This window comes from Bidens hawaiensis, unplaced genomic scaffold (assembly GCF_021521415.1).
Source record: "Bidens hawaiensis isolate Kalapana, Puna unplaced genomic scaffold, B.hawaiensis_p1.1 tig00003469_1, whole genome shotgun sequence".
Lineage (NCBI taxonomy): Eukaryota > Viridiplantae > Streptophyta > Magnoliopsida > Asterales > Asteraceae > Bidens > Bidens hawaiensis.
Genome location: NW_027491193.1, coordinates 103,105 through 124,052, shown reverse-complemented (window position 1 = coordinate 124,052; position 20,948 = coordinate 103,105). Strand labels below are relative to the sequence as shown.

The 20,948-nt window shown below is 37.2% G+C and overlaps 1 protein-coding gene across 1 annotated transcript; it reads left to right on the top strand.

Moving 5' to 3' along the window:
- Positions 1-9,943: 9,943 nt before the first annotated feature.
- Positions 9,944-19,417, top strand: LOC143623433 (uncharacterized). Its single transcript, XM_077094343.1, has 9 exons — positions 9,944-10,255; positions 11,220-11,329; positions 12,043-12,111; positions 12,902-13,017; positions 13,093-13,147; positions 13,286-13,406; positions 13,910-13,957; positions 14,040-14,134; positions 19,117-19,417. The coding sequence occupies exons 1-9, from the start codon at positions 10,159-10,161 to the stop codon at positions 19,276-19,278; spliced, it is 873 nt and encodes a 290-aa protein (XP_076950458.1). The 5' UTR covers positions 9,944-10,158; the 3' UTR covers positions 19,279-19,417.
- The last annotated feature ends 1,531 nt before the right edge of the window (positions 19,418-20,948 follow it).

The window sequence follows — 20,948 nt, the reverse complement described above, 5'->3', positions numbered from 1 at the left end:
AATCCCCTTTTGAGCATCTCTTCAAACGAACACCAGATTACTCCTTTCTTCGTGTTTTTGGATGTCAATGTTTTCCCTACCTCCATCCGTATAATCGACGTAAATTAGATTTCCGATCTACACCTTGTGTATTTTTCGGATATAGTCCTATTCATCATGGGTATCGATGTTTGGACTTGACTACCCATCGTGTGTATATTGCACGTCATGTTCGATTTAACGAGCATCCTTTTCCATTTACACATGTTCCTTTAATCGAGCCCACCACCAATCCAGCCCCTTATTTCTCCACCTTTCCAACACACGTTAACACTACACTGCCCACCTCCTAACCAGCCCGAACCAGCCCCCATTACCGAAACAGCCCCTGTTACCGAACCAGCTCCTGCTAGGGAACCAACCCTTCTGACCGAACCAGCCCTTGTTACCGAAACAACCTCTACTACACCACCTGCACCAGTCCCTACTTCTAACCAACCCACCGCTCCACAACCTGACCTTCAGCCCATTCCCATTCAAACACCTACCATACCATCTCGCACTCGTCCAGCTAATCTTCGGCCCAATCCGAAACCCACCACTCTCTATAATCCATCTTCCTATCATACATCCACTGATCTAACTCCTTCTTTTGAGCCATCCTCGTTTACCATCGCTAACAAATTTCCGGAGTGGCGTCAAGCCATGGCTGAAGAGTTTGGTGCTCTTGTTAAGAATGGCACATGGTCTCTTGTCCCTTATGCTAAAAATACTAATGTTATTGATTCCAAGTGGGTTTACAGGTTAAAGCGGGATCAGCATGGTAATGTCACTCGTTACAAAGCGCGACTTGTAGCTAAAGGTTTTCGCCAACAACCGGGTGTTGATTTTCAAAAAACTTTTAGTCCCGTTATCAAGGCTACTACCATTCGGGTCGTACTATCACTTGCGGTCACCAATCAATGGTCACTTCGCCAATTAGATGTCCAAAATGCTTTTCTCCATGGTGACTTGAAAGAAACCGTCTACCTTCGTCAACCACCTGGTTTTGTTGACAAGACTCATCCAAATCACGTGTGTCTTCTTCATAAGTCTTTATACGGCCTGAAGTAGGCTCCACGAGCCTGGTTTGAACGCTTATCTGCTGCTCTACACCAACTCGGTTTCTCGGGTTCCAAAACTGACCCGTCACTCTTTATTATGAAGTCTCAGGGTACTCTTTTGAATGTGCTTGTTTATGTTGATGACATTATTGTCACAGGGAACAATCCGAAAGCTATTGATGGTGTTATTACCAGGTTAAGCAACTCGTTCGCGATAAAAGATTTGGGCAATCTTCACTATTTCTTGGGTATTGAGATCATTCCTCATGGAAAAAGTCTTATTTTGTCTCAACGAAAGTATATATGTGAACTAATTACGCGTGCTGGGCTTACTGATTGTAAATCAGTTTCTTCGCCTATGAGTAGTTCTCAAATTTTATCTCTCGGCGACAGCCCTCAACTTACTGATCCTACCAAATATCATCAAATTGTTGGGGGTCTTCAATATGCCTCCCTCTCGCGTCCGGATATCACTTTTGCTGTGAATAAAGTTTTTCAGTTTATGCATGCCCCAACTGATAACCATTGGTTAGTTGTTAAACGGATTCTGCGCTATTTGATGGGTACATCTCATTTTGGGTTGTTCATTCAACATGACTCTGGATCTACTCTTCATGCTTTTAACGATGCTCATTGGCACAACACTCTCAAAGCATACTCTGATGCTGACTGGGCAGGATGTCCAGATGACCATCGATCCACAGGGGTGTTTGCTGTCTATTTAGGGTCCAATCTTGTCTCGTGGAATGCTCGTAAACAATGTACGGTTTCTCGTTCATCAACTGAATCCGAGTATAAAGCTCTTGCTGACACGGTTGCTGAAATAACTTGGTTGGAGGCTCTCTTGAATGAACTCGGTATTGTCACCAAGTCTTCACCTATGCTATGGTGTGACAATCTAGGTGCCACCTATCTATCTGCTAATCCCGTGTTTCATGCTCGCACAAAACATGTTGAAGTTGATTTCCATTTTGTCAGAGAAAAGGTGGCTCGAGGCAAACTTAAAGTTCAATTCATATCTACAAATGATCAAATCGCTGACGTGTTCACAAAACCGCTACCGTCACAAAGATTTCTACTTGTAAGGTCCAAGTTGCAGGTCGTTCCCCGCCCTCAACTTGCGGGGGAATGTTAGACAATATATTATGTTAGATCTTATATTTACAATCTTGATTTTAGATGGTAGTTGAATGTAATATTCTATCCTATATATAGGGATCTATTGTAATGCATTAGTCAAGAAATCAATAATCAAAATCAAATTACGTGTTTTAACTAGCTTTGTCTTAACAGATTGTTAAAAAAAAAACTTTCGTTGAACAAGCGTGTTATCCTTCAAATTTATATCTCTTAAGATTTTTATTCTAATGAAACCTTTAAATTGTACATGTTTAAATTGTCACTCTAGTTTTGAAAAACTGGCTGTATCATTGGTAGGTTACTGTTAGGTAACCATATACTTTATAAACGCTACGCCTTTTTCTTTTAACAATATATGGCTTATATATTCACTAATTCTACTTCTAAATCTATATCTTCTTTGATATAAGACCTGAACTTCCAGCCACTTAGAAAAGAACACCCCTATATACAAATACAATCTTGGCACTAACAAAGGTATATAACATTTAACATGTGACTATTTACAACCACCGATAATACTTACAAAGTCAAGAAAAACCCCTTATAATTGTTCACCAAGTCAAGTAAAACCTCTTAATTTTTATTAATTTTATATTATCATTTTTTTATTTGATTTTTTATGTTGAATGGTTTGTGATCTATGGTAACCATCTATACACAACAATTTTAATACAGTTACCTATTTTTAAATCTGTTTGTTACTAGTGGCGGATCCAGAAAATTTTCTTACAGGGGTCGGAATATTTTTGGGTTGTTACTCGGTTGCTTGTCGCTATATAAATTTTTCTTCGGTCCGGTTCGATTGAACGGTTCGGGTCAAGTCATAATTTATTTTTCGATCCGGTTTGGTCGTTTAAGTCGGGTCCTATAAAAAAAAAGATAATCAAACGACATGCCAAATAACCAAAAAAATACATGATACGTCATTAGTTTTCCATAATTAAAATACAATATATTTATAGTTGTTTTCTACGAGCTTTTATTTTTTGGTATCTAGTCATAACATAAACTCATTTGATATTCATAAGATAAAAAAAATATAAAATATAAAAACAAAACAAAAATTTATTAAAAGCTAAAAAGTCAATAATATACTAAATAAATGGACAAGTAATTTTGGGGAAAAAACATACCGACTTTTATAACATATTAGGTATTTATAAGTAAACTCATAAATTAATAAAACGTGTACAAATAAATATTTTGTTGACTTTATCTTTACTTTGACATGTTGGTAAAATAATTGATTGTGAAAGAAAGTTAATATGCCCATTACATCCTTAAAAAGTTAAATTAGGTCATCTTCTTTATGTTCTTTTTTAACTCCAACATGAGAATACCTTTTTGCGCCGGCTACGGAAAATATGGTTGATTTACTCTTTTCATTTCATCTCAAGTTCTCTCTGTTGGTGGTCGTTCTCAAATCCACATGGGTAGTTGTCAAAATTTCACAGGTGATGGTCGGTTAATTTGTATATGTTTTAGTTTGTTTATTATTTAGTTTTAACTGTTTATTCTAGAACTATCGATTCTTCATACGTGTATTATTGGATTTCAGGTCACAGGCGTTAAAGTAGTCATTATGGACCTGTTGTGACACGGAATGAAGACCCGGGATGCCCAGCACGCGAAACGATAACATTTATTGAAGATTGGCTGTAGCAGAACCCATCGCGGTACGCGATGGGTGTGTTGAGGGTCCCATCGCGTACCGCGATGAGACTTAAATGGAGACGTTGACTTTTGGTCAATCGCGGTACGCGATAGGCCATAGAAGACCCTGTCGCGTACCGCGACGGGTGTGCAGACGGGAAATTATGTTTAATATCATCTTTTTCATGATTGAAAACCCTAACTTCGTTTTTGACGACCAAGAGGCGATTCCAGCAGTCCAAGAAGGCGATTTCCACTATCATAGCTCGTGTCAAGACCCTACATATGATTTCTATCATCCGTATCGAAGATTCGATGATGTCTAGGGTCGGCTAATCTCCTAGAATCGCACCCGGGATGTATAGTTTGTAACCTTTTACAGTTTTTCTCATGTGATTAAGAACACTTGTGTATTGTTATTGATGATTGATATATGATTATTGATATTTAGTATTTCTGTGTGTTCGGTCGGTTTAGGTTTACGTTGGTCTGAACTATCTGTTACTAGTTGCTAGATAATTAGTCATATAACTGTTTGGTTAGATTGAATACGATAAAACGTACAATTACCCTTAACTAAGTCACACTGGCAATGACTGTTTGATAACCAGTGCCGTGTGTAAAGTAATTGTTGATGTCTAAGGTTTTGTCTGGTTAATCAGTTTTTAGTTAATCGTTAATAATAAATCTGTTAGGTTGCATGAGATACTGTTTGGTTGCTTACTTGAATTCCCGGGTGTGGTTTGCTTTGTTAACTGCTTAATACTCGTTTACTTGTTCGCTGCTTAGTTCTTTTAATTCAAACTATTGCTTGTGTGATCAACACTAAAACTTGTTACTTCATAATATTAAATCTGTTACACGAATTGCATTGACCACATACTCCTTGTGATACGATACCCTACTTGCTCTAACTATTTAGAATAATTAGGTTTTTGATTGACTCAAACGATGGTCATCAACAGGGTCGGTCGGGATTTTATCACGTATATATATATATATATATATATATATATATATATATATATATATATATATATATATATATATATATAAAATTCTCACAGGGGTCGGCCGACACCCCTACCACCATGGTAGGTCCGCCAATGTTTGTTACATGGAATCGTAATTTAGTATAAGACATGTATATGATCAAACATCCCAACACTCAAAGATTGTGTTTTCGGTTTCAATCTAATTCGGCAAAAACAAATGTTATTGATCAATCACCATTTTAGAATGAAGTCATGAACACATGTTTGTGTAAGTTTAGTTATTAGGCTATGGGCACCCGTGACTCCGTGAGTGCATATGTGGCTCACGTTCACGAGGAACACCATTCCTCCCATCTGTAATCGGGCCATGAGTGTCCGTTACACACACATATGTGCGATGATTTATGCGAGAAGTGAAGTTACATCGAGAAGTGCGAGCAATCAATACTTAAAATTCAATTAGTTGTCCATGTTTGCATCTTGCACTAAGAATCACATTTCGTGTAAACTTAATCCTATGTATATGTGTGTTTCTGTGTGTGTAACTATGTATCCACTAACTAAACCACCACCCCCTCATCCGTGAGCGGTGAGTGGGAGCTTAGGTGGCACCTACGAGGCAAAGAAAACCACTTGCTCTCACTAAGAGCATCCACCACGGGTGTTTTTAAGGACTTTTTTTAGAAAATAAGGGAGATGTGGATGAGAGATGGTGTGATGTAGAGTGAGAGTGTGGATTAGTTTTCTACAACTATCAAAAACAAGTTTGTGAGTGTGACTAGGAGAGAAAAGAAAAGTAAGAGAAAAATGCCCCTTGTAACCCTGGGGCGGTGGTCAACAAAAAAATGCCCCTTGTAGTCCCTTTTGTCCCCACCACGGATGACCTAAGTCAGTAGTTATTACTCATATTCATAAATGAATATAAAATGGGTTGACCCAATACACGAGCCAAACACGATACAAATTTAAATGAGTTGACACGACTGATAACCCGCCAACCCGAAATCTATCAACTCGTTAACCTACCATCCTAGCACGATTTACACCCTAGATGGGATTGTGATACTATATTTAGATTTTTCATTTTATTTAACTTTATGTAATTTTTTTTTCTTTTTGAATGAGTGAAATTTATGTATTTTTTAGTATTTTAAATTAATAAATTGATGTGTTTTTATTTAGTTTATTTACTAATTTTGTGTTTTAAAATATATAAATTTAGTTTTGTATCAAAAATGAAAGTTAGTCCATGAATCTCCATACATGATACATAGATTTTAAGTTCTCATAAATCACAATCCGTCAAGTCCATTTCATTCTCCATTCTTCATAAACAACAATCCTTTTTACATACTTGATAAAGTTACACATCGTTTAATGATTTCTGTTATATATAGCATTTTAATTTTTTAAAACAGAAAAAACGATTATCACACACGTATGAAAAAGTGGGCACCCCTCATCATGCTAATCGACCTAATGCCAAACATCACCATGTGACATCGTTTCATACTTTCATGTATGTTTCTGCCTTTTCCAATGTGGCTAAATTATGTTTCCACTAATTCAAAATAGTTCTATATGTTTTGAAAATGAATTTAAGCTTGTAGTTTTATTCCAATCAAACTTATGGAAAATGGCTTCTACAAAACTTTGTGAATGGTGTCGAAAACGGGTGTGATGAAAGAAACTGGATGTTTGAGATATAGCCGCAACATAAAGATAAACCCGCTAGAGAGTCTCGATGTCTCAGAGACCACCTTTCGACGATCAAAAGAGTATCCTAAATTCCTAGTAAGAACCAGACATACAAAGATGGTCACGTGGACCCCATCTTTACAAAATATACAACAAGTGAGGGTATTAGGGTAATAGTATACACATGTTTCGATAAGTTATAAGTTGAACCGCATGCATGTTTAGCCAAAATTTTCAGGTTCAACTTACGACACATATATGACCCGTTTAGCAACCCTGTTTTTTTTTATTTATGGTATGTTTCAAATCAAGTTTTTTTTAATAACTACTAATTTGATTCCACCAAACTATGTTCATTTCCTATAATCAAAATTTAAATGCTGAAGATCTGGTTGTCTCTTTTTAATTATTCATTCGGTATTGAAATATGTTATCAAGTTGCAACAATCGGGGACCAACATCCTTCCAAATGAAAAAAAAAATTGTGTCTTAAGATCCCATATGAATGATTGTTGCATTCGTTACATAAAAAACATATACTTACCACGGGGTGAGTTATTGTACAATAATGGCTTATCGTACATTACGTACGCGACACTATTGGTCATCGATTTCAATTTCACGCAATGACAGTTTGGTGAATAACCCAAACAGTAGTTCGCGATCAAATTAATCGATTCCGATCCAAATTCAGAACTCCTTAATCTATCTCATCCAATTTCTAAACTCTAATCACAACTTACAGTATGAAATCTCAAAAGTCAAAACCCAAAATTGAAAAGAACGTCACTGAACATTAAAAATCTTCAAATTGATGATTTAATCAATCGAATTGATGTGTCAGAGGCTTTAGAATCATCAATCGATTATGAAAATACAGATTAACACACTTAATTGAGCTCTGATTAGGGTTCATGTTTAAACGTTCTGCTCAAAGTTTAAACGTTCTGACCAAAATAAACACCAAAATGATGATTTAATCAATCGAATTGATATGTAGAAGCATTTAGATTCATCAATCAATTATGGAATTGCAGAAATAACGCACTCAATCGAGCTCTGATTATGGTTCAAAATATTATGTTTAAACGTTCTGAAACATAACTGAATAACTTTAAATGTTCTGACAAAAAAATAACATCTTTAAACGTTCTAATACATTCAACGAAGCACTGGGTGTTCAAAAACAAATGAACATATTTAAACATTCTAATACGTTCTAAGAAGTTCAGGTTGTTTAATAAAAAGTTTAGAAGTTCTAAGAAGTTCTGGGTGTTCAAAAAAGTTTAGAAGTTCTGATAAAAAGTTTAGAAGTTCTAAGAAGTTCTGGCTATTTAGAAGTTCTAAGAAGTTCTGGTTGTTCAGAAAGTTCTGGCTGTTTATAAGTTCTAAGAAGTTCTGGCTGTTCAGAACTTCTAAAACTAACAAAAAAAAAAAGAAAAAGAAATTAAACACATGTAAACATGAAATTGAACACTGAAATCACTTCATATAATTTCATAATCATCAAACAATCATCAATCGACTGTTAATTTGATCATTGATTCGACCATATGAACAAAATATGGAACGTCTACAACTGGGTTTCTTCAAAAACTCAAAATTGATTTATTGAAACTTCAAATTGATGATTAATTGGACCAATTTCAAAGTTTAATTGGTCAATTAGTTCAACAATTTCAATTTCAATTGGGCAATTTAATTACTGACATGTGAGCAACGATCGATGGTTGTGTCAGAAGAAGATGATGGTCGCGAAGGTGGATGGTGGACGGAATCGTTGAACGGCGATGGTGAAGGTGGACGGAATCGACGGGAGAAGAGGTTGAAGGAGGCCGGCTCGCGTAATTTGGTTTTTGAAAGATGGACGCTCCAGACACTCGCGTACCTATTGTACGATAAACGATTTTCGTATTTCATCCTTTACCTACTTACCACTTATGTAACAAATACTCTTATTAAGAGATAGAATCTCTATGAGAACCATTATAGATTACAATAATAATAATAATAATAATAATAATTTATATTGACATTTTAACTTTATCTATTTACGTAAGTATTTCGAAACTGAAGACTCAAAATTTTAGTTGATAGAAATTTGTAAAGAAAGAGCATAAAAACATGAGTTCAAGTCTTAATCCAATAACACTACAAAACTAGTTTAAGAAAAACCTGCTATATCATAAAATCTATAAATTGACATCGTTGTCATCTAAATTTTTTTAATGCGGTTTACAAAGACCGTAACATCTATTTTCTTTGCCTAAGAAAAATATAAGCCTTATCACTCGTTGAAATTATAATATAAGCATTGTGATGTGCAATGTACGAATAACGTTTATAAAATAATATTATAAGGGCGTCACTATGTAATGGAGAACACAAACTTCGGTAGTCACATAACAAGTTAATTTCTTTAATTGTAAAATCTATAACAATACCATACTCAAATTAAAACGAATGATTGAAGAGAATGGTGTAACAATTTTTTTTTAAAAAAGTCAAGGGACAAAAGCGGTATATTATTTTTAATCGTGGATTGATGTGTCAAAAAGACAGATATACCCTTATATTCTCTTAAAGAGTTACGACAACGGCTGTATAAAAACTCTCACATAGCAAAACACGAATCTAACAGTTATATCAATTACATATGATAATTTGTGTCCAAGTCGTTGGCAAAGACATATTTCATAATTTTATTCGGTTAAATATCAAAGCATATATTATGAAAATATGAAACTCGTTTTTTTGGAATGTCGACTTCTTGTGCGTAGGTCGTCGCACTCCCCAATTTTTAAGAGTCCCGTTGCCTCACTCTGGCCTGACTATGCTGTTTTAATCGAGCCCATGCTGGCTTCAAAGGTTTGGGTTGGACGTTCCCCTGGAAACCATACCGTCGACTGCTACATGACAACCGTTGTGCCACCACAAGGGCATGACTTTCTCTCGTATCACATGGTGGGATGAAAACCCAGGTGGGCCTAAGATTCGAACGGACTACCTCGCAAAGCTTAGATCAAATCATTATTGTTATAATCCATCAAAAGAATGGATGAGAATTTTCGGTACTGGTACTGAAACGGTACTACGTTTTGAGTTTTTGATATTGGTACAGTATCTGTATTTTCTGAATTTTGCATACAATACTGGCACCGAACAAAACATTACGATACCGGTACGGCGGTACTAAGTATTTGGGATTTTCAAGATCGTTACCGATACTAAACCGAACTCATCCCTAATTAAAAGTGACAAAAGTGAAAAAATACGACACTCTTTTATTTTCGAACTATAAAAATATAGATAGAAATACAATAGAAGAAACACACATTTTCTAGAACGGCATAAAGAAAGAGTCAAGAAAACCGTTGACCCACCCAGCTTAGGTCAAAATTAAGTTTGACTTCCTATTCCTATCTCCATCTCATATTAATTCATCGTGGCGTTGGTTACATTTTAATTCCATATTTTACTCCCAAATTGCTTCGCCGGTATTTCACCTCAATAATAATAATAATAATAATGGCTGTAACAAACAACCTCCATTACTACCAGCCAAGCAACTGCGTGTGTTTGTTTCTATGGGAATCGATGATAGAGACGACGGCGGATCTTTCGTCGCAGTCCGACGGATTCCTCAAGGTCTCGATAGAACCAATACCTGTCACACCACTTCAGGTTTACACAATATCTTATTCTATTGACTTTGTTATGAGTTTGTTTAACTGCATTCGTATTAATATTATTGTGATTTTGTAGAGTATCCGATCTGTATTGAATTGCCATTGAATTCAAGCTATGTATGAGCGTAGAAGCGTCAATTTGATCGATAGAAAGTTCAGTTACGACGTCGTTTCCATTAATTTGACCATTACACTGTTATGTTATTAATTGAATCACCTTTACGTTATTAATTATTTGAGTAAATGTGCTTTGATTTATATTTATTTTGATTTTGGAGTATTAAGATATTCCTTCTGGTTGTGCAGTTTTTGCTTCTTGACGTTTAATGTTCCGATTTTGTGTTATCTTAGGGGAACTATACTGTTACAGTGATTAATTGAATTGAATTAGCTGCTTGCATATCTACAGGAAGCTAACATGTTTTGGTTGTTTATGTATCGATTGAGACTTATGTTACGACATCATTTCAATGAAATGTAATGATTTAGCAGTCGACCTAATTTCAAATTGCTGATAGTCATAGTGCTAGTGATTAGTTAAAATTACCTTTACGTCTGTCTGCTGGTAATGGTAATCATGGCTTTTTGACGGCAATTAAGCACAATTTTTTTTTGACCTTTTTAGGTATTAATTATTTATATTAAGCGTAAGATGTTCCTATCTATTCTTTAATCTGTTTGTTTGTGCAATTTTTGCTTCTTGACTTTTAAATGCGTTGTCGTATTAGGGGAATTTTACCATGATTTGTTGTTTTTCTTACTTAGACGTGATTGATACTTATGAGTGAAACAAATTAAAAAGTGTTTACATATCTGTAGGGAGCTAATATGTTTTAGTTGTTTGCTGTCTAAGTTAAGTGACTAATGATATGTGTTTTGAAAGTTGTATATAGCTGGAAAACATGACTTTTGGGGAATACTTTAACTCACTTGCTTTGCTCATCATCTTTTTGTTATAGATGAGGTTGTTGCGGGCTCAACAGCATGGCTTGGAAGAAGCCTTTCATGTGTTTGTGTTCAGAGAAAAGCGGGCGATTCTCGCCCTTCATTTGATTTGACTCCTGCCCAGGTATTAGTTAGACAAGTTATTTTTTTTGAATTTTTATGTTTGTAGACCCTATAGACTTCGTTCTTGGAAATCCATACTGTTGAGTTGTTTTATAATATTAAATTTGTTTTACAATATCGTGCTCTCAGTTCTTTACTCGATTTGTATTGTTTTTCTGTCAGTTGTGCTTGTTCTTGGTAATGTTGATCCAACATAATAATAATAGTTAACAAGCATCCCAAAAGTTGGCGAGTTGGGTACAAATTACAATGTTCTTTACATATGAAATTCCATTTCTCATCTTCAGAGTGGCTTTCCTCTTTTCCCTCATTTGTGTTACATGATATTGTATGTGATCATTGTTGGTCACTAATATGTGCTCATCTATATTAAGATATTCATGTTCTAATTTAGAATAATACGCATCTTCTCAGTTTGCAGTATTTCAGCAAGTCATGTATTTCCTCTTAGGATACATTATTTCTATTATTTTAGCCATGTTTAGGGAGGTAATGTGTGAATTAATGTTTTAAAGTTATGTAGACAGATATACTTATTTATATATGCACAGTGTCCATGCATAATAGAGGCATGCCTGCTTTCATATGATGCATAGTGGAAGTAAACATTTGCATCTACTGTTGTGATCTCTGCGGCTTTGCTTTTTAACAATTATGTGTACAAATATACACATAGGAGTTAGACTCATATTTTTTTCTCTATGATGTTGTCAGGAAGATTGCTTACAAAGGCTGCAACACCGTTTAGACATCGCTTATGATGGTTCGATTCCAGAACATCAGGTACATATAGGCCTATAAATGAACCAAATGTTTAGTGAACCATTTGTGAACTGTTTGGTGGTTACTTGTGTATTTAATGAACAAACAAACATGAACGGACTTTTATTTTTCATTTAATCATAACAAATGAACATGAACACATATCTTGCTCGTTCATTTAGGTTCGTTTATGTCTGTTCATTCAGGATCGTTTATGCTTGTTCGTTAAAGTTCGTTTATGTTTGTTCGTTAAGGTTCGTTTATGTTTGTTTGTGAAAGTTCTCTTATGCTTGTTCGTTAAGGTTCGTTTATGTTTGTTCGTTAAGGTTCGTTTATGCTTGTTCGTTAAGGTTCGTTTATGTTTGTTCATTGAGGTTCGTTTATGTTAATTCATTAAGGTTCGTTTTATGTCCGCTCGCTTACGTTCGTCAACATATTCATTCAAAGAACTGTTAAGTCTTACAACCAACCATTGGCCCAGCCTAGTCGATATTGTTGTTGACTTTAATCTGGATATCCTTGTTTACTTTAATCGTGTTCATTTATGTTCCGTTAGATTATTGAGGAATGGACGAACACAACCACAAACATGTTCATTTTCTTAATGAACGGACTCTTTGTTCGTTTGAGGGTTCGTCTTCGTTTTTTTATTTGATTAAAGTTAAACAAGCGAACATGACCAAGTCGCATTAGTGTCGATTCATTTACAGGCCTAGATACGTATATGATTTATGTGAACGCACAAATATATCTTTTTGTCTAAAACAGGGAAATTATGGCTTTTAATTATTTACTTTCTATTTTGTTGTAGGAAGCGTTACGGGCGTTGTGGAAAGCTGCATTTCCCGAAGAGGAACTTCTTGATCTAATTTCTGAACAGTGGAAGGAAATGGGCTGGCAGGGGAAAGATCCTTCCACAGATTTTAGGTAAAACAATTTTCTATTTTTCCCTGAAATCTATCATTATTTACCTATTTCATGGACCCTAATTTTCTATGACAGGGGTGGCGGGTTCATATCACTGGAGAACTTACTGTATTTAGCCAGGAATTTCCCGGTACGTTCCTTTTTTTCTTGCATATGCTGATATTAAGAGAGAGAAATGTTAAAACCTTGTTGGTTTTAATAGAATCTGTTCTTATATTTATTAGTTTTGGCAGTTGTGAGTTACATATTTGGCTCTAATGTTATGCAGAAGTCATTTCAAGATCTTCTTCAAAAGCAGGAAGGTGAGAGGGCCATGTGGGAATATCCTTTTGCTGTGGCAGGTGTCAACATCACATTCATGCTTATTCAGATGCTTGATCTTGAAGCAGGTACATATATTTAGATAATAGATACTAATGTTTCTCTATAACTTTTCATTAAACATTTAATCCTCTTTTTCAAGTTTTGTTTATCGAGCTCTTTGTAGCACTTGCTGTGTAAATGGTAGAGGTGGTGGGTTGGGTGACCAAACAAAATGGGTTGTTAATTACATTAGTCAAATCAGTTCCAGTTGACTCACAAACATATTTTATTTGTGTATATTCATTTTTAACTGGATCACAATAACTATGTAGTTACATTAATATTCTATATTTAAAAAAAAACAATTTGCATGGTTGTAAGCATACAACTACTCGTCTCTACTTTCAACTTGGTTGACCCGCTTTGCCTATAGCTATACTGTGATCCATTTTACCCTTAGGGATAAGCCATAACCCCAAATCCTTTAAGTAAAGTTGCATTAAACTATTTTAAATTGGATTCTTGCAAAGATTTTTAAAATTTTTAATCCTTTGCAATTTTGCATACTTATAGTGTTTTTACCGTGCAGTAAAACCACGAACTTTTGTCGGGGCGACCTTTCTGAAATTTCTTTCAGGTATATATGGCCACTCATTTTAAATGTCTTCGCTTTATTATTTGTTTATTTTTACAAAAAATAATAGTTTCTTTTCCTACAGAAAATGAATCAGCATTTGACCTTCTGTATTGCATCACATTCAAGCTACTGGATCATAAATGGCTTGCCATGCACGCTTCTTACATGGATTTCAATGTATGTTCTAAACCCGAATCTGTCAAACGGATTGAAAGTAGGGGGTGTAATTGAGCCGAGCCTGATCTCGAGTTGTTTAACTTACAGAGAGCTCAAGCTCGGCTCATTTCGAGCTCTAATTTTTAGCTCATGCTCGGCTCGTGAGCAGTTTTTCACGTTCAAGCTCAAGCTTGGCACGTTTATTTTTATTAATTAATCTATATATATTTATAATTATCTTATATATATTTTATTTAATATTATATATAAAAATAATATATATTATTTAGTTATTTCAATCATAATCTTATATGTAATAATAATTATTAATTAAATATAGGTTAAACAATTGTGTAAATAAATGGCTTATTTATTGAGCCAGCTCGAGCTTGATAAGTGAAGCTCAGGCTTAGGCTCGTTTATATAACAAGTGTTAGTTGTATTTAGTTATAATTAGGGTTTTAGCCCATGTAGTTGGTTAAAGCCCATGGGCCTTTTATGGGTTGAAAGCTAGGGTTTGTTTGTGTATAAATAGATGTAGTTGTCTTTGTATTATTCACACCTTCAAGTAATAAACATTACTTTCATTACAACCATCTTATTCTTTACATGGTATCAGAGCTACGGCTCTCGATCCAAACCCTAGCCGTCTGACCCGAACCTGAATCTGATCAACAGCCATCAGATCTGAAACGAGCTCCGGTCTCGTTGAACCTGCTGCCCTATCACGGAATCTTTTTTCCAGACACCCCCTACCATCACCGCCGCCACCATCTTAACCAGAAACCCCCGAAATATCATCTGTCAAAAATCCGTCGCCAGCCGCTGCCGCACGCGTCGCCACGCGCCGCCCGATCACCGTCACTGCCGCCCACGCGCCACTGCGTGACGGCGCGTGACCCTGTTTCCGGCCACCGTCCTTTTTTCAGATTTATTATTTTTCTTGTCCGAAGCTCCCCGTGCTGTTAGTTTTTCGAACCGACGACTTTCTGTTTGCTGTTGTCTACCGTTGTCGGTCTGCCGCTGCCAAAATCTGTTTCCAGCCACTACCTGCACTCGTTTTCTGGTTAAACACATTCTTATCTCAGAGTTACTGTTCACAATCTGAAGATTACCATTTTCAGTTCGGTGTATTACTATGGGCGACGATAAATACACGTATACATTTACCAAGGAGGAGCATAGGAGGAGCATGATCTTATTCAACGGTTTCTTCCCTCGCAACTGCCTCATCCTCAAACCAACTCGGCACATCCAGGTAAATCTTCTAGTCTTGACTCATCATGGGTGATTGATTCTGGAGCCACACATTACATGTCTGGGAATCGGGGTATTTTCTCTAGTCTTCAAAATGTTTCCCATGCACCAGTACGTCTTGCCGATGGATCTTAATGTCCCGTTCTCGGCATAGGATCCATCAGTAACTCGGAAAACCTAAAACTGTCTTCTATCCTATTTGTTCCTAAATTTCCTACCAGTCTTTGTTCGGTGAGTCACATTACCAAACAAAACAACTGTTATGTGACCTTTTACCCAACTCACTGCGTTTTTCATGAACTACGAACAAACCGGGTAATTGGTACTGGTTTTGAATCAGGAGGTCTCTATCGTATATCCCCGTTTTCGCATCCTGTAGCAAACTTATGTGATTCCGCTATCAGGGAGGCTCACTGTCGGTTAGGTCATCCCTCTACAGCGGTTCTGAGGCAAATGCGACCAGATTTACCACTTTCGTCTTTTAATTTTCATTGTGAGTCATGTCAACTTGGTAAACATACCAGGCGTCCCTATCCCCCTAGGGTGCCCAATCGAGTCAGTTCTTGTTTTGAACTGTTGCATTCTGATGTATGGGGTCCTTGCCCTATCAAATCTACGTTGGGTTTTGAATATTTTATTACCTTTATTGATGACTATTCTCGCACTACTTGGGTTTATTTGTTGAAATCTCGTAGTGAGGTATTTTCCATATTTCGAGAATTTAATGCTTATGTTCAAAACCAATTTAACACCACCATTAAAACTTTACGATCTGATAATGCTAAAGAATATTTTTCCACCGACTTTTCCTCATACTTAAAAACCAACGGCATTATTCATGAATCATCGTGTGCTTATACATCTCAACAAAATGGTGTGTCCGAACGCAAAAATCGTCACATATTGGATGTTGCTCGCACAATCATGATCCAATCACGTGTTCCTCATCGTTTTTGGGGAGATGCCGTTCTCACTGCCACATATCTGGTTAACCGCATGCCCTCAACCGTTCTTCATGGTAAAACACCGTTTTCTGTACTATTTCCCAACGATGATCCATTTCCTCTCGCACCTAAAGTATTTGGTTGTGTCGCCTATGTTCATGACCATCGTCCGAAAACCATCAAACTTGATCCCCGAGCCATTCGTTGTGTCTTTCTTGGTTACTCACGGGTTCAAAAAGGGTATCGATGCTATAGCCCATCACTTCACCAATACTTTACTAGTGCCGATGTCACTTTTCACGAGTCTCCTTACTTTCCCGAGTGTTCCACTCCTGTTTCTGACCCGTTTCTAGACCTCGATATACCCACATCTCCCTTCCTCCCCACCATTCCTGTGTCGATTCCCTCTACCGATCCAATCTCTGCTGATTCTGACCCACCGACAGAACCTCCGCCACTGCTTTTCACATATGCTAGGCGAGGTAAGGGTCAAATATCAGAGACTTGATTCACATTCAGGCCACAACCCCGAAATACCCTCAGATCCTCCGTCTGCATCCGAACAATCTACACCTCTCACTGATTCATCCTTACCCGATCCGACACCTTTACCAGAAGCTACCCATGATACACCCGTTTATGATCCTCCTGGTGCACCACTACCCGATATACCTATTTCTTTTCGCAAAGAACCCCGGAAATGCACTCGTTACCCAATTCAGGACTATGTTGCCTACACCCACCTATCTCCTGAATCTCATGCGTACACCACTACTCTTGATTCCTACCCGATTCCCAAAAATGTGACGAGCGCTCTCGCTCACCCAGGATGGCGAAAGGCTATGGAAGACGAAATTGGGGCTCTAAAGTCCAATCATACATGGGATCTTGAAACACTCTAAAGGGAAGCGTATTGTTGGTTGTCGTTGGGTGTTTACGGTTAAACTACACCCGGACGGCTCCTTACACCGCTTGAAGGCTCGGTTGGTCGCAAAAGGGTATTCTCAGGCATATGGCATTGATTATGATGAAACCTTCTCGCCAGTTGCTAAAATGCCATCTGTCCGTATTTGTATTGCTCTTGCTGCCATTAATCATTGGCCGCTCCACCAGTTTGATGTCAAGAATGCCTTTCTTAATGGTGTTCTTGAGGAGGAGGTATATATGGAGCAGCCACCAGGGTTCGTTGTTGAGGAGGAGGCCTCGAAAGTTTGCAGACTACGTCGTTTTCTATATGGTCTTAAACAGTCTCCCAGGGCATGGTTTGGTCGATTCTCTAGTGTTATGGGACAGTTTGGGATGACTCAGAGTGCCTACGATCACTCTGTCTTCTTTAGACACCAGAAAGGAAAGAGGATTATCGTAGTTGTTTATGTGGATGACATTATAATCACAGGTGATGACGAGGTCGGGATCACCGAACTCAAGCAGTTTCTTCAGTCTCAGTTTCAGGGCAGCGACTTAGGTCGATTGAGGTATTTCCTTGGCATAGAAGTTTCTCGCTCTCCACAAGGAATACTTCTCTCCCAACGAAAGTATGTCCTTGATATGTTGACTGAATGTGGCTTACTGGGTTGTAAACCTATTGATACCCCAATGCTTCCTACAAAGAAACTCCTCCCAAAGGAAGGAAATCCAATGAAAGATCCTGAGCGATACAGACGGTTGGTTGGTAAACTTAATTATTTAACCGTCACACGACCGGATATCTCCTTTACTGTTAGTGTTCTGAGCCAATTTATGGCTGCGCCATACACCGGTCACTGGGATGCTGCCATTCGTGTCTTAAGATATCTTAAGACCTCACCTGGTTTGGGTATATTATACTCTGATCAGGGTCATTGTCGTGTGGGTGCCTTCACGGAAGAAGGAGATGGTCGGATATCAGGGTTCTCAGATGCAGATTGGGCAGGTTGTTCGATTTCTCGACGATCTACCACCGGATATTGTGTGTTTGTTGTAGGAAATCTTGTATCATGGAAGAGTAAGAAGCAACACACGGTTTCCCGGTCGAGTGCCGAATCGGAGTATAGAGCCATGGCAGATGTAACATCAGAGATGACATGGGTACGTCGTCTTCTCATAGAACTCGGGGTTGTTTCTAATGACTTGATGCGGTTATACTGTGATAGTCAATCATCCATTCACATAGCCAAGAATCAAGTATTTCATGAGAGGACAAAACATATTGAGGTCGACTGCCACCTTATCAGAGATCGAGTAGTAGGCACACAAACTGATCCTCCATCCATTCAACCAGTTCATGTGAAGACAAATTTTCAGCTAGCAGACATTCTAACTAAACCGCTCCAGAAAGCTCAGATAGATTTTATTTGTAACAAGTTGGGCATGATTAACATCTATGCTCCAACTTGAGGAGGAGTGTTAGTTGTATTTAGTTATAATTAGGGTTTTAGCCCCTGTAGTTGGTTAAAGCCCATAGGCCTTTTATGGGTTGAAAGCTAGGGTTTGTTTGTGTATAAATAGATGTAGTTGTCTTTGTATTATTCACACCTTCAAGTAATAAACATTACTTTCATTACAACCATCTTATTCTTTACAACAAGCTTATATTAGGCTCGAGCCCGATTAAGCTTGGCTCGATTCAATTCGATTAGAGATTTTAGAGATCTAATCCTGGGAAGCTCACGCGCGACTTTGCTCGTTTACAGCCCTAGTTGAAAGTCAACCAAGGTCTACTTTTAATGCATACAATCTCTTATATCAGTTTTATTCAAATATCTATAATTACTGTTGTAATTAGATTGCTTATGTAATCATAATTATCATTCCTTGATACAGGCTGTGATGAAATCAACACGCCGCCAGTTGGAAAGGGAGCTTTTACAAGACAATGTGACTCGACTCGAGGACTTACCTTCGTATCGTCTTCTTACTCGACAGCGTTTAGTTAATTCATCTAGTTTGATTCGAAAAACGAGCGTTCGGTTTTTTCGTAATTAGTTCATAGTTTCTTGTCAGGATGATAAGGAGGTGAGTTACCTGCTTCTGTTCATTTGTTCAACTTTTTTGAACAATTTTACAGTTCTTACATTTCAAATTTAAACCCTATAGTTTCCACTTTGTTCACTTACTATGAAAACAATTTACGTCTTTTCCCTCTTTTTTGTATAAGAGCAGTTGAAATTTTATAGGTTTGCAATCAATTGAACCGACCAAACTATTTAAACTGAGCTAAATCGACTGGTTCGGCTGGGCAAGAGTTATACAGTTCGGATTACGGTTTGAAAAACCGGGTTTCACGGTTTTGTTTAGTGGTTGGAACTGGCCAGATAAACCAAGCTGGCCGAGATATTAACAACCAATATTTTTATTTGAATGTGTATAATTATATTATTGATTTTTTTTATGTATATGAATCTAGTGATTATATAACTAACTATTTTCTAATTAAATAACGTATAGATTATTAATCAAGTCAATTATGTGCTAAAACAAAAGTGGACTAATTGCTCCTGGACAGAAGGATTCTATGAGGCTTCACTGTTTTTTTGGGATTGGCAACCAAACCAAATACGACCAGTAGTGATGTCCTTAGCTAAGCCTTAACTATACCTTGTTAAAAAAAATAAAATTAAAAAGTTTTTCTTCATAAACCTCTTTGGTGCATAATAGGTAAATGTACAATCTTGTTTTTCGAAGATTCAAATATCTTGAAAACATTGCAAATGATACCGTCTTGTGTTAAGAAAAACCAACCCAAGGAGTCAAATCGAACTGTTTTGGCCAAGCCAGCCCGACCGACCCGTCTACGAACCTAACCGTTTGGTATAGCTTATCCAAAATTGTAATTATCGGTTTGACCTAGAAATCCTGACAAAACCCTAAACATCCTTAGTGAAAATAAAAAAAAAAAATTTATCTGTTGAATTTTTGTTGGGCTGCTTAATTCTGTGTTATAGCACACTCAAATATATTGTTTACAAACGTTTGTTAGGAAGTCGATTAAAAATTAAAACATGCTACACCCTAATTGCCATAACTACTTATGTAACATTGCGACGTTTCACCTAAACCATTGTAAATGGTTTTATACTTGTATGTAAAAATCATTTGGTATGATAACATACATGAATTTAATCAAACTTCATGGAAAATAACTTCTTTTTCTATGATATGAGCCTTTTGTCTTATTTAATTTTTTGATTTCATATACAACTGAAATACTTTCATCTTAAAGGAAACTATCAATGATTCAGAAAGCTATCCTGGATGATTAACAAGACCACCCGCTATGGGGCGTGGTCAGGTGATGTGGCGGGCGCCCTTGGGCGCGGAACACCACCAAGGGATGCCCTTGGTGGTGGGGCGCGGACCCAAGGGTCGTCCAAACGATGGGCGTGATGCATGGTGATTGTGGGTCCCCCTCTCACACACACACACACACACACACATATATATATATATATAGGGGAATAAAACCATGGCGGGGCGGGCTTCGATGCCCCCCGGTGCTTACGTGGCGCTGACGTGTCACGGTGGAGGGGCTTCGAAGCCCCTCACCATAGAGGATGGTCTAACGAAAACCTACAACTCTAATCGTTCTACTCTTTTTTTTAGCCCATTTTTACCAGTTCTCAACATTTCAATTTCTCATCATCTAGATCTAGAGG

What these genes read in the sequence shown, in the direction of transcription:
- LOC143623433 (XM_077094343.1), top strand. Translation starts at nt 10,159, where the DNA reads ATGGGAATCGATGATAGAGACGACGGCGGATCTTTCGTCGCAGTCCGA. An exon ending in TACCTGTCACACCACTTCAG is followed by an intron (nt 10,256 to 11,219) that starts GTTTACACAATA and finishes TTTTTGTTATAG; the next exon opens with ATGAGGTTGTTGCGGGCTCA. An exon ending in ATTTAGCCAGGAATTTCCCG is followed by an intron (nt 13,148 to 13,285) that starts GTACGTTCCTTT and finishes AATGTTATGCAG; the next exon opens with AAGTCATTTCAAGATCTTCT.